The following is a 14,970-nucleotide window of genomic DNA, read 5'->3' on the forward strand; positions in this document are numbered from 1 at the left end:
AAGTAAAGTTTGGATAGGTATATAGAAGGCAAGGGTTATGGGCTTGGTGCAGGACAATGGGAGTAGGCAGTTTAAATGTTTTCAGCATGGACTAGGTGGGCCAAATGGCCCATTTCTATGCTGTACTTCTCTATGACTCTAGAGCAAGCACTTCCTTTTTCAGGTAAAGCAACCAACATTTTACCTAAATCTCCTGGTCTGGTTTTGCCAAGACTTTATATAATAGCAATTTTAAAAAAAAGTATAGATGGAAATCTGAAATAAAAAGAACGCTGGAAATAGTCAGTAGATCAGGCAACACTCTGCAGAAAGAGAGATAGAGTTAACACTTCAGGTTAGTGACCCTTTCTTCAAAATTGTATCATTCAACATAACTACAGAGCTGTAACTGCTGTGTTAAGACAAATGTAATTTTTATTCAAATCCTCTTGCCATAAAGGCCAACATACCAATTTCATTCCTAATATCTGCTACATTTGTAATTTAGGTTTTAGTAACTTGGGTACAAGGACACCAAAGTCCTTTTGAACATTTCTCAATTTCTCAGCAATTAGAAAAATACTTAAAATTTCTGCTTATCCTACCAATTACAGGGAAGCTCTTTCAACTACAGTATTCCATTTGCCAAGTTGCTTCTCACTCATTCAGTTTGTCGATATCAGCTTAAATCTCTTTGCATCCCTGTGCATCTTGTGCCAAAGGCAAATTTGAAAATATTATATTTAGTTATTTCAGCCAAATCTTTGACATAGATTGTGACTAGTCTGGGCCCAACCACTGATTCTTGTGGTATTCCACTGTTCACACTCTGCCCACCTGTGAAGAGCATGAGAAAAACCCATGTTTTCTATCACTTAATCAGCTGTCATTCTGCACTAGTATGTAATCCCCTGTTCAATAGGTTATAAATTTCTTCAGCAACTTTCTAGCTAGGATGTAACTGAAAGCTTTCTGCGAGTCTTATCTTCTGGGGTCACCTCATCCACTCCATTAGTTAAGTCCTCAAAGTATTCTAATACATTAGTCAAAACATAATCGTTCTCATAAGCTCTACAGGCCATCCAAGGGCTATGAGCAGGCTCCATTTTTCAGACTTTCAGAATTTGATTTTTTGAAGGTGGAAATACACAAAAGAAAAGAGAGGAAATGATAGCGCATATAATAGAACAAAAATTAGTGGGAAGTTGGAGGACTGGGAAGCTTTTAAAAACCAACAGAAGGCAACTAAAGCAAAGGTCATAGGGGTAGTAAAGATGAAAGGTGAAGGAAAGACAGGCAATAGTATAAAACAGGATACCATAAGTTTTTTCAGATGTATAAAGAGTAAAAGAAAGGTGAAAGTGAATATCGGACCACTGGAAAATTACACTGGAGGGGTAGTAAAGGGGGACAGAGAAATGGCAGATGAACTTAATAAGTATTCTGCGTCAGTCTTCACTGTGGAAGACATTAGCATTATGCCAGAAATTCGAGAATGTCAAGTGACAGAAGTGAGTATATTTGCTATTATCAAGGAGAAGACGCTTGGGAAGCTGAAAGGTCTGAAGGTAGGTAAGTCACCTGGATCAGATAGACTACATCCCAGGGTTCTGAAAGGGGTAGGTGAAAGGATTGTGGAGGCATTAGTAATGATCTTTCAAGAATCACTAGATTCTGGGATGGTTGCAGAGGACTGGAAAATTGTAAATGTTACTCCACTCTTTAAGAAGGGAGAAAGGCAGAAGAAAGGACATTATAGGCCAGTTAGCCTGTCTTCAATGGTTGAAAGATGTTGGAGTCTATTATTATGAATGAAGTTTTGGGGTACTTGGAGGCACATGATACAACAAGCCAAAGTCAGCATGGTTTTCTTCAGGGGAAATCTTGCTTGACAAACCTGTTGGAGTTGTTTGATGAAATAACAGCCAGAATAGACAAAGGAGAGTCAGTGGATATTGTTTACTTGGATTTTCAGAAGGCCTTTAACAGGGTACCACACATGACACTGCTTAACAAGATAAGAGCTCATGGTATCTTACAGGTAAGCACTTCCATGGATAAAAGTTTGGCTGCTGGCAGGAGGGAAAGACTGGGAATAAAGCAGGCCTTTTCTGGCTAGCTGCCAGTGACTAGTGGTGTTCTGCAGAGGTTGTTGTTGGGACTGCTTCTTTTCACATTATATGTTAATGATCTGGATGATGGAATTGGAGTCTTTGTGGCCAAGTTTGCGGATGATATAAAGATAGGTCAAGGGGCAAGTAATTTCTAAATGGGAAAAATTCAAAAATCAGAGGTACAAGGGGATTTGGGAGTCCTCATGCAGGATTCCCGAAAGGTTTACTTGTATGTGGTAAGGAAGGCAAATGCAATGTTAGCATTCATTTCGAGAGGACCTGAAATATGTAATGGTGAAGCTTTATAAGCATTAGCAGATCACACGTGGAGTATTGTGAGCAATTTTCAGCCCCATATCTAAGAAAAGATGTGCTGGCATTGAAGACAGTCCAGAGGAGCTTCACAAGAATGATTCCAGGAATGAAAGCGTTAACGTATGAGGAAAGTTTAATAGTTCAGGGACTGTACTTGCTTAGAAGTTTAGAGTTTAGAAGAATAAACCTATTGGATATTAAGTGGACGTGGAGAGGATGTTTTCTATGGTGGGTGAGTCTAGGGCTAGAAGGCACAGCCTCAGAATAGAGGAACGTCTATTTAGAATAGAGATGAGGAGGAATTTCTTTAGCTAGACGATAGGGGATATGTGGAATTCATGCCTGGATGGCTGTGGAGGCCAAGTCATTGAATATATTTAAAGTGGGGGTCGATAGGTTCTTGATTAGTCAGGGTGTCAAAGGTTATGGGGAGAAGTCAGGTGAATGGGGTTGAAAGGGATAATAAAACAGCCATGATTGACTGGACCTCCACAGTACTGCATTGAATCATCTTGATTAGCATGAATGTGTATATATCCTCACCTGCCTTGTGACAATTAATTGAAAATGAACCTTTGATTTGATACAGCATCAGCATCGCCAACAGCTGGGTTCAATGGACTTGAAGTATCAGTGATGTTACATCATTTAATAGAATAGTATTGCACAAATTTCAATAGAAGTGATTGGCAATTTCTAAAGTAAAACTTTTAAGTGGACTTGGGGTTGAATAAGTAGACTGTGCTCTTAAGAGTCAATGGTGTGATTACTTGCAAAGAGGTTATATGTGAACAGGGTTTTCCCCTCAGACTGGTTGTTCATTAGGAGCTTGTTGCTATGCACGTGGTGTTAATAAATTGAAAGTAGGGTTTATATCATTCTTTAAATATCTTGCTATCACATTCTTTATTTAAGATTCCAGTGGTCCCCCCCCCCCCCCCTCCTATAGCCATGAGCATCCACATGGGCCTTAGCTGTGTCTGCTCTTCTGTCGGCTACTTAGTACGGTCCAAGTTCAAAGCCTGTACTGCTAACGTTCCCCACTCTTCCTCTACATCCGTGCCGAGTTCGTCAATTTCATCAACTTTACCTTCCTCCCTGTGTTCAAATTTCGTTGGTGCAAGGTCCTGATGGCTTCCCACCCCACCAAACGTCTTCTGCTTATTTCTCTCCGTAGATGCTGCCTGACCTGCGGAGTTTCTCCAGCGTTTTGTGTGTGCTGCTGTTGTATGGCTTAATTACTACCTTTTATTATAGTGATTTTTTTAAGGCGAATCTAGCAACCCGTACACTTCCGAATCAGTTTACACCAAGAGGAGCTTATGGAAATACTACTCGCAGTCGCACCACGTACAGTGACCAACGTCACTTCCTTTATGTAGCGTCACGCTGTGGCCAGACACCATGACAACGTGGTAACATTTGCGATTCGATTGGCAGTTCTTTGCTGCACAGCTTCCGGAAATTGTGATTTAACAAGTTTCAGAGAAAAATGCCGAAAAAAGTTCTGAAGTTAACGGTGCATCTGAAAATCCAGGCGGTGAGTGCGGATGCCGACTGCTCGGGGGTTGGGGTGATGTGGTATTTCTTTTCTGGAAGGACAGGGGATGGGGAGGGGGAGGGGTTGGCAAGGATAAGCGGGTAACGGGTTGGTTTGAAGTTTGATTGACGTATTTCAGATCGATAGCCTGTGGGAAAATGCTGTTTAGTTGGGATTCTGAGCTGCTAATCGAATTATGAGGCACTGAGGGGAGTGGGGAGTTTCTGAAGCTGAGGACAACTGTTCATGCAGAAAACAGGCCGTTTTGCCCCAATGTTAGTGTTCCCCCCCCCCCCACTTATCTGATCCAACATTTTGCCGCTCATCAATGGAATTAAATTTCTTAATTTTGGAGACGTGATTAATTCTGAGGATGTTTTTCAAGTATCCTTAATGGAATAGTAGACATTCAGCAATATGCTAATAAACAGAACCCCTTTACTGCAGATACCATAGTATGACCACATAATGTATCAGTCACCTGGCCTTGACACACCCAGAAAATGAGGACACTTTTCAGAAAGCTGTTTCTGGATTTCATTTTGGCATTCAACACTATTTTTCCAAATTTCTTGATGCGCCAACTCCTACTCTGATCTAAATACACCACTGCACAACTGGGTATTGGATTTCCTAACCAATGGGCCTCAGACAGTCGGGATACACAACCTTTCCTCGCTCCCCATCATCAACAACACGGGTGCCCCCCAGAGCTGTGTGCTGAGCCTGCTGCTGTACACTGCTCACACACGGCTGCACGACCCAAACACCTAAGCAATCGCATTGTCAAGTTCACCGATGACACAACAGTGATGAAGCAGCCTATAGAGAGGAGGTGGAGAAGCTCAAGGTCTAATGTCAGGCAAATAACCTCTTCTGCAATGTCAACAAGACAAAGGAAATGGTTATCGACTGCAGGAAAACATGCACCATTCACACTCCTCTATACATTGGTGGTATAGCAGTAGAAACTGATCAAGCTCCTGGGAGTGCACATCTCACACAACCTCTCATGGTCCCAAAACACACCCTCTACCATCAAGAAAGTTCACCAATGCCTCTACTTTTTGAGAAAGTGAAGAGAGTTAGACTATGCACATCAGTACTCAGGGCTTTTTACAGATGCACAGTTGAGAGCGTCCCAACATGCTGCATCACTGTATGGCATCGAAACTGTACTGCAGCAGTTTGAAGGATTCTACAACGGGTAGAGAAAACTGCCCAATGCATCACTGGCACCACCCCATGCACCATCAAGGACATGTATACAGAAAGGTGCCAGAAAAAGGCCAGCAATATCATGCAGGATCCTACCCACCCTGCTGATGGACTGTTTGTCCCAGTCCTATCATGGAGGAAGCTATGATGCATCTACATCAGCACCAACAGACTCAAAACAGTTGCTTCCCTGAAGACTTGAAGCCCACCACCCCATCTACATCAGTCACACCTCTCCACAGGCCCTCAGCACCCTTCATCTTCCCCACTTTACTCTTGATATCTAAACTGAAACCTTTGCTGTGTTTTCATCTGCGCTGCTGTTACAGACATCCTACCTCTCCTGGAACTTCCGGGAGTCTCCCGCATATTAATAGTGGCTCCCTGATGCCCGCAAATTATATACAATATCACAGAAATCAATTTTTTTGAGAGCAAGTGAGAGAAAGCAAGAGAGCGACCACGAGAGAGAGCACGCGCGCGAGTGACCGCGAGAGAGAGAGAGAGTGAGCGAGAGCGCGCCATAGCAGAGTGTTCAAAAAAATTATAAAATGTACGTCACCCCAGACTACACTAAAGTGTACCTCTGCCTAATAGGGGTCAAAATGATGACAGTGTTGCTCACTACACTGTTTGCAACAATGACTTTTCTATTGCCTGTGGTGGGGTAAGACTATAAAAGACATGTTGAGGTGAGTTTAACAGGTGTCATTCGTTTATTAGCATAGCTAACGTTATTTAAACTAGCTGGCCAGCTGCTAAGGAGCTACTCTATTGCAGACATCCCACCTCTCCCGGAAGTCTCCTGCAAATTGATGGTGCTACCTCCCTGAAATGAGTTTTTATGGGGTGGGATGTCTGCTGTTACCTAGAAGAGTTCACACTGTCACTTTATCATTTCTTGTCAGTCATCTTATGATCAGATACTCCTGTACCTATCTTATGTTATCTATATATGTATATAGGCTCATCTTATGTATAAACAACCATACTCAACAATTGTACATTGTGTTTTATAAGATTGCTTTTATATTTATTGTTTTTTTATGCGGCACTGGATCTGGAATTACAATCATTTTGTTCACCTTTACATTTTTGTATTGAAGAATGACAATAAACTATCTTGAATCTTGAAGTAGAAAATATCACTGTCCATGGAGTCTTGTGTTTTGCATTTGCTACTGAGCAGTGTAGTTTCTGAAGTTTAATACATGGAGAAGTGCTGGAATGGAAGGAAGGTTTTGGTTATTGCAGGAAAAAGTTGGTTGCAAAATTACTGCTTTATTTGTGTAAATCTTTGCCTCTCTGTTTCCTATTCTTAAGAAGCTCAAAATCTACCTAATTTGCCTATTCTTTTAATTATCTACAAAATGGAACCTTGGGTGTCTTGATGACAAATCTTTTTGTTTTGGTAGTCTTTCTATGAATGGTCTTGGTTTATTCTCTTATCAAGGGTTTCCTCTGGGTGCTCCAGTTTCCTTCCATATCCCAAGCTGCATTTGTTTGTAAATTATTCCACCTGTGTAAGTAAATTATAGAATCTGGGAGAGTTGCTAGAAACTTCTGGAGTATAAATTGGGATTAGTGTAAATGTCTGGTTGAAGTAAGACTGTATGTAGTCATAATGTTATAGCCAGGGTGGGGGGTGGGCGGTGGTAGTGGGGATAAGCTCCCACTACCTATTAAATGCAAAGGTCAAGCAGATGTTTGAACAGACGGTGTACTAGCCAATACATGGTTTGTGCACAGACAGTGTGTGTGAGGTCCAAGGTGTCAAGTACAATATTACAGGCCTTGCCTCATTAAATTTGTAGATAGATTATTCCTTTGATGTGGATGAACTCAGAGATGTTACAGGTCCTGAAGCATTTGAGGTGGAGGTGGTGAATACAGTATTTTCTGAAATCCCCTCTAGTGTTACACTGGGTGACCTGTGTAAGTTTGGTGTTTAAAGAGAATGTGCATTTGCAGGAGGTTGGTACAGGGGCGGCGCTAAGGTGGTGCTAGCTGGTGCTATAGCCCCAGCAGAAATTACAATAGCACCACCGTAGCACCACCAAGAAATTAACTGAAATTTCACATACAAATTGCAGCTGCTTTGCTTTCTCTGTATAGTTTTGAATACAGCTTGTTTCTCCAGTTGATCTAGTGAAACAGCGTCCCCAATTACCATAGCACCCACGCAGCAATAAAGTTTAAACTCTGTCACATCCGCTCTACGCTTCTGCTTATTCATTTGTTGTCAATGTCTTGCCATTGCTGTCCTCAGATCAGTTAAGCTGATCTAAGATCACTTAAGGTGGTGATGTCACTTACTTTCACTCACGCGAGAGATTGATAGTATACATCCAGGCGCAGAGCCATGGTCTTGCGAGACTAACGGATGCCACACACACACACACACACACGCACACACACACACACACAGTGCTTTTACAAGCTAGAGTGGGCCTGGCACGTGCATTATTTTGGCCGGCGTGAAAAATGGATCGATTTTTAGTGAGAAAACGACCACATCCAGAGGAATCAGTGGTGTCTCAGCCTAAGCCTGTCTTAATTGAAAGTGACATGCAGAAAGAAGTAAGTGGGGATGAGGATGACAGCAGTTCATCGAAGGAGTGTGAGGACGAAGTAGAGGAACAAGAAATGGAGCCGGATTCAGAAGAGAACGTGGATGAAGCTGGTCATAGTGCTAGTTGGAATACTGTTAGCAATGTTAGCCAGCAGCCTGAGGAAGGACCCTGTCGGCCAGCATTGAAAAAGTACTCTTCGCAACAGTTTGGCAATCAGCAAAGGAGTTTTATTCGTGGCTGATTTGACCTGTACTCCTGGCTGGAATATTCGATCACGAAAGATATTATGTTCTGCTTCGCATGCAAGCATTTCCTGTGTGGAGGACATGGGTTCCATTCTGAGTCTACCTTCACTGTCACCGGTTACCACAACTGGCGGAAAGCTACAACAGCTTTCAAAACCCACCATGTAAGTGCAGCTCATAAGTTTGCGATGGAAGCATGGGCCGAATTCAGATTGAGAAAACAAGACGGTTCAAGACTGGGAAATATGCTTGATAAAGGACCTACAAAGATGTCCAAGAAAATCGTGAGTATGTGAGAGCAGTGGTTGAGTCTCTACGCTATACTGCGTGCCAAGGCATTGCTCAGCGAGGACACCGGGAGAATGATGGATCTGGCAATAGGGGAAACTTTGTTGAGTTGCTCAGTGTAATTGGGCAGTTTGATAAGACTGTAGCTAAAAAAAAATAGGATAATCCTGGAAATGCAAAGAACACCCATCACAATATCCAAAATGAAATTATGGGTATTTTAGCAGATATGGTCAGACGTCAAATAAGTGCAGAAATCAAGGAGGCTGGACATTTTGCCATCATGGTGGATGAAAGTAAAGACTTCAGTAAAAAGGAGCAAATATCAGTGGTGGTGCAGTATTTGAATAACGAAACAGTGCTTGAAGAATTCTTGCACTTCACTGCAGCAGAAGGTTTGGACGCAGAGTCGCTTCTTAAAAGCATTGAACAGACACTCGCCCAGTGTGTTATTGATAAGAACGCGTGTATAAGTCAGTGTTATGACGGGGCGGCAGTGATGTCTGGGTGCAATAACGGGGTACAAGAGAGCTTCAGGAAAGAGGTCCCGCATGCATTATATATACACTGCCATGCTCACAGACTTAACCTTGTTTTAGTGGATGCTGTGAGCAATGTACCACAAGCGGGTGAGTTTTTTTTAAACTGTGCAGCTGTTTTACAACTTCTTTTCAAACTCTGTTGCCCACGATCTTTTCATGAAGAAACAGAGAGAACTGGAATCAACTGCACAGCCCGTGGAGTTGAAGAAATTGTCGGACACACGCTGGTCATGGCAGTATGCAGCTTTGTGGGCTATAAGGAAATCACTCCCTGCCATTCTAGCTACACTACAGGATATTATGGGTCAACCAAATGCACTGAGGAAAATGGAGGCCAGAGCTGTAAATGGAGTGATTGACGACCAGTTTGCTTTACTTCTCACTCTGTTTGAGGATTTATTCCGAGTCACCAAGTTCATGTCAGACCAACTACAATCTCCCAGTTTGGAGCTTTCATCAGCTGTGGATTTGGCTCAGTCTGTTATCGATGCACTCTTAGCAAAACGGGGAGAGGAATCATGAAGTGAAATTCAGGCAAGAGCTAGGGACCTGTGCGTCAAGGTTGGTATACACAGCAGACAAACCACATGAAAGGAGACAGGCCCAACCACCCTGCCGCCTACATGATTTTGTTGTTGTGAACGCAGACCTGTCACATCCTCTGACCTTCGCACGCACTGTTCCTATCCGGTTATAGACAGACTTCTGACTGAAATGAAAGGACGGTTCTCAGCTGAGACTGGGGGTGTTCTGATTGGAGTCTCAGCACTGACTCCCAAACACAAGTTCTTCCTAGACAAGAATTGTCTTTGGCCAAGTCTTTGGCCGAGTACTATGGAGTGATTGAAGTGAACCTGACTGCAGAGCTACATCAGGTTCGACATCTGCTGGAAACAAAACAAAAGCAAGGACAGACAGTGAATGACACAGTGGAATTTCTAGCTCTAATGAGACCCACCCGCGATGCATTTATAGATTTATACAAACTAATCTGCATATCACAGACTCTGCCTGTGACATCTGCCTCATGCAAATGGAGTTTCTCTTGCCTCAGACGCCTCAAAAACTACCTAAGGAATAGCAGCGGCGATGCTCGGAACAGCAACTTGGCCCTGTTGGCCATAAACAGCCGGAGGACCAAAGCACTTGACATCCAGAAAATCATTGATGCTTTCACCACCAATCACAACAACAAACGGATTGTCCTTCTCTGAAAACATCAATGGTGAGTGCAGTTGATTTTAAAAAATTTGGGCCAAGACTAATGCTGATTATTATTATTATTATTATTATTATTTTGTGGTGGATACCCCATAGTCCTTATGTTTCCTGCAAATCCTAAAATAATACATTTACTGCTATTAAGCATACTGGTTTTGCTTATACTTCCAAGCGGTGATTCTGTTGATTTTTGTTTTAAATTCAGTAGCCGGATTAATTGAGGTATTGCATGGTCAGAGTACGATTTGTCCAACTCCTGATAAAGCCTTGCATCTGTTGTTTGCCTTATTTGACTTTAATAACGGTGTATCTTTTGGCATTGTCTGTCTATGTAATGTGAATAGCAGTGGACATTGTGGGTTAGTGTTATGTTTTTCAGTTGAAAAGCACGCATTTGACGCTGATTGATGCGTGATTCATGTTGTGCGCTGTGGGTCGGATGCTCTGTTGGTTTGTTTGTTTATGCCCTGTGTAGCCCGGGTTGTCTCCGATGCTGTTAACACTGTCACAGTTCACTTCTATATTAGATCTACCAATTGCTGTTGCTTGTGAACCAACAGAGGCATTTATAATAGGCACATAATGCTTGAAACTGACTTTTGAACGCCACATGTCTAAAATATGTATTATTGCGAATACATATTACCATACAGCACGTCCCTCAGCACCATCACTGAATAATTCAGCCCCACTGTAGAACCAGCAAGAAAAAATCTCTGGTGCCGCCACTGGGTTGGTGGGAGTGTAGGTAGGTGGAGAATTGCCCATAGGATGAAAACAGAAAATCATGGATATAGCAGGATAGGGCACACATCTGTGAGAAGAAAAACCCATCATCAGATCACCCATAGGATGATCCATATGTTTGATTTCATGTCTGTGAGTGGTCTGGCTGTTCAATTTTGCTTCCTTGATTAGCCTGTGCTCTATATGGGGCAGACCCAACAAGAAGAATTTTTTAAGGGGCATAATAGGTGCTGGATCTACCAGCTTTCTCTGAGCTTGCATTTCATGTGTTTGAAATGTGCAAAGCCAAATGAATGCTTCACGAGAACCATTCAGTTTAATTATTTTGCATGGAGCACAATATTATTGTATTGAATGGAGGAATTTCTAATGCTGCAACAGGTTAACCTCAATATTGAGGAGGTAATGCTCAGAAGTCGGGAGATGGCAGTACTTATTTTGTAGAGTCATAGAGCCCTACAGCACTTAAAGATGTGTTTGGAGCTGAATCTACCAGTGCAGTCATGTGTCAGTGTGAATAGCAGTGGCCTGGGCACCCAGCCTGGGGGGGGGGGGGGGGGGGGGGTTGCTGCTGCTCAGTGTGATAAAGCCAGAGATGTTGCTGCCAACACAGATGTTTGAGGTCTTTCCATCACGAAGTCAAGGTCCAGTTACAGAGGGGGGTGTTGAAATCCAACAAGGACAGTTTACCTATCAGCTCCTGAGGAATGATCATATTGAACATTGAACTGAAGTGAATGAACAGTATTCTGATGTAGGAGACACCATTCTCCAGTGGGCTAAGGCTGAGTAGAGGGCAGAGGCAGTTGCATCATCAGTGGACTGATTTGGGTGATATGGACACTGGTAGGGGTCCAATACAGTGGAAAGGCAGGATTTAATTGATTATAACAAATGTATATGTTTTGTGTCAGTTCAACAATTAAAAGGATTTATCCTTGTTTGATTTTAAACCTGGTGGGAGGCATTTCAATTATTTCATTGATACCTGCAATCACAGCAACTAGTTCTCTTTATTTTCATTGAAAATCCAGTAAGAAATGTTTATAAACTGCTTCCTATATTTAAGGGTATTTTTATGATAACATTTAGGAACTGCAAGGTTTGAACTATGAAGTATTTAATTTTGTTTGTGAAAATGTACGTTTAGTAAGTTTAGTATTTAATACGATCTTTCATCAGCATTATTAATTGCAATTTAAGGCATGACCATAAAGACAGAATTGCCATAAAAAGAAGGGAAGGAAATTGAAAAAGCTTTGCCAAAAGAATAATTTAAGCATTAACATTGCAATATTGTCAAAATGAGTGATTTCAATTAATGTTGGTAAAGTTATTAGGGGTTATTAATCTATATTAATATTGTAATGCTATTCATTTGAAATAATTTATTATAGGTTACATGTCCTGGAGTGTACCTATCGGAAAAGGATGATGTCTACGTCAGTGTATGCATGTTAGGAAAATTCCAGAAAACCAAATTTCTCCCTTCTGTCTTTCCATTGACCTTCAATGACAAAATGAAGTTTGAAAAGGTATGAACTGTCAAGTTAAAGCATTTTCTTTTGAAAGGAGCTGTTCTAAACATTGAAAATGAAGAAGGTGGAAAACCAGGAAATGGAAAAGAATGGTTCAGGAATAAATTTGCTGATGAAGGGCCTCCATTGAGACTATTAAATGTTTTCACTTTCTGATATGTTAGTGTGACCTTGTGCAATTCAATTGCTGTTTTTTTATTATATTCTGAATATCAAAGGCTTCATTTTCATTTGCAGTTTAGTTTTGTAACACTTAAATTTAATTGAACTTATAAAATAGTTTGTGTTTCAAAGTAATTAAGTTCACATAAATAACTTCTTAGAACTACCAATGAAGGCACTATGTATGTAATTTTCATGCTGCTTTGTGATGTGCTTGTACTTTACCTTTCTATGACATATATGTTATGCATGTATGTAGAAATAGATGATGGAGGGTAATTGGGATGAGGCCCACAGGTAAAATTTATTCTTCATTATAAAGCTTAATTTCTTTTCATTTTCTTATTTGCATTTACAACTGTGTTAGGATTTTGTACATTAAGTTTCATCCCTTACAATTACATTTCAACCCTATACTTGTAATACAAGTTTCTTGTATTATGTGGAACTTTAAATGTTAAGGATGCCACAATATTGTCACCGCAGGTTTTGCTGTCTCTAATGCTACTATACTCATTAGATGCAATTGGCTCTCTTGCCAGTTTTTTTTAACCAATGCAGTTGAACACAAATTGGATATTGATGTTCATCTTTGCAGTATATGTATTATGAGCAAAACAATTTGAGATCTTTTCTAAAATAAGTATTTTTCATCTATGTACACTTGCTGTTTGCTACACTTATTTTCTATGCCATTCCATTTCTGCATCTGTATTACATTTAATTGTTAGGGTTTTGTGTTTATTAAGTAGTAATCCTTGAGTTCTCCTGAGACTGGGTAGCAGCATTACTTTTACAAACTGAATCAATGAAACCATTTTTTCTAGGTGATGTGTGTGTTGTAGTTTTAGTTGAACAATGTGACCAAGGGCAGCATCCTTCAGACAGTTCACAAAACTACTTTTTTCACTTTGTTTATTTCACCTTTTTCTTTCGAATGTGGTTCTGTTACTGTTGGAGCCTGTGATTTACATTTTGGTGGTGTGTTTTCGGGCCAATTGAGCAGTCTTGCTCTTTACTGTCTCCAAAGGAGTTCGGTGAGGTTTCAAACTCCTGGACATCGAAGGGCCAGGATGGGCGCAAGACCATGATTGACTCTATTTCTTGCTGATCTCGCCGATTAAAGCGTTGAGCAAGATTGAAACCAACGAGGATGACAGTGGAAGGCAGGCAGGTTTTCAGTGCTGTCTACCTGCGTGTGACTGGTTTTTCTCTCCCTCTTGCCCGCTGCTTGTGGAGGAAGGTGCCGAGTCCTGGATCTTGGGCAAGGTTTAATTTGCACGGTTTATGGATTGGACTCTGTAGTTAACATTATGATGTGTTTCTGGTTTCTTGTCACTTTTTTTTGTTGCTATTTTGTTAATTTTTGATCAGGGCGGACTGGCGCTGTGGCCTGCAGATGACGAGCAATGTGATGCTGGATTAAACTGAACTGAGCCAAAATGAATATGCCTGGACTCGTTCCATGACTTTGTGATTTGGTGTTTTCCATGTTGTGTTTTTCGCTCTTTTTTTGATGTTTGCGTGATTTGTTCTTTTTTTGGCGTGTTGGGAGTTTGATTTTTTTCTTTGAATGGGTTCCATGGTTTTCTTTGTTTTGTGGCTGTCTGTGGAAGACGAATCTCAGGATTGTATATTGCACACAAACTTTGATAATAAATGTACTTTGAATCTTTGATCATGTAGATTTTGTAACATGTTTAAAAATATTTTGGTTTATACTGTTTTTATTTTCTGCTGGTATCAGGCAAATTTATTTGAGGTGCGTTGGTCAAGAATTTCCTTGGTGTCTATAAAGGCCTGTTAAATGATCCTAGCATGGTGGAGCAATAGCCAATGTGGTGGGACCTTAAAATATCTAGCCTTTTATTCTGCATATCATTGAAGCAGACTTTTAAATCAGGAAATTCAGAGCATGTGGCTGAGTCTAGTGCAGAAGTAGATAAAGCTTGTGGGTTACAATTGGGTTTGTATCCCCAGGTGAAACTTCATACACCATATCCATTCTACCTTTCTAATTAACTGTGGTCACCACTGAAAATGACTTTCACATATCTTGATTACACCTGGACCCAACTATTCGAACAACTTGCTGCTTTACATTACCAAGTTTTGAAGAAACTCCATCTTGTCTGGAGCTCCATTGCCCGTATTATTTCCTATGACTATCAACCAAAGACATGCTTGTATTCATTATTTTGCTCCCTTGGGTATTTCCTAACCACATCAAAAATTGTCTTTGTAATGTGTAGGGTTAGTTTACTTGTCGGTCAAAAGTTGCTTTTGCCATGCCAGTCATTGATTGGCCTGTTCACGGGATGCAGCAGCTCTTTCCCATTGATTGCCTTATGTGCCACAGCACCAGTGTCTGGTTCTGGACACCTCAGGGTTATAACAGTAGCACATGAGAGAGACTGGGTGGGTTTTCCTTTGTCTCCAGGGGCTGCTCTGGGAAAGTATGCTGCAGATATCAGAGGCACACTTAGCT

The 14,970-nt window shown here is 41.2% G+C and overlaps 1 protein-coding gene across 2 annotated transcripts in view; it reads left to right on the forward strand.

Moving 5' to 3' along the window:
- Nucleotides 1–3,812: 3,812 nt before the first annotated feature.
- spata6 (spermatogenesis associated 6) overlaps nucleotides 3,813–14,970 on the forward strand; it is a 74,091-nt gene continuing 62,933 nt past the window's right edge. The window contains exons 1-2 of one of the 2 annotated variants that reach the window (XM_072273769.1): nucleotides 3,813–3,948; nucleotides 12,180–12,317. In XM_072273769.1, the coding sequence (XP_072129870.1) occupies nucleotides 3,901–3,948; nucleotides 12,180–12,317 (186 nt within the window). In that variant the 5' untranslated portion in view covers nucleotides 3,813–3,900. Of the gene's footprint in view, nucleotides 3,949–9,518; nucleotides 10,040–12,179; nucleotides 12,318–14,970 lie in introns of those variants that run through there. The other variant, XM_072273770.1, reaches the window with a different exon arrangement.

The sequence above is a fragment of the Mobula birostris genome, chromosome 12, assembly GCF_030028105.1.
Source record: "Mobula birostris isolate sMobBir1 chromosome 12, sMobBir1.hap1, whole genome shotgun sequence".
In the NCBI taxonomy this organism is placed as follows: Eukaryota; Metazoa; Chordata; class Chondrichthyes; order Myliobatiformes; family Myliobatidae; genus Mobula; species Mobula birostris.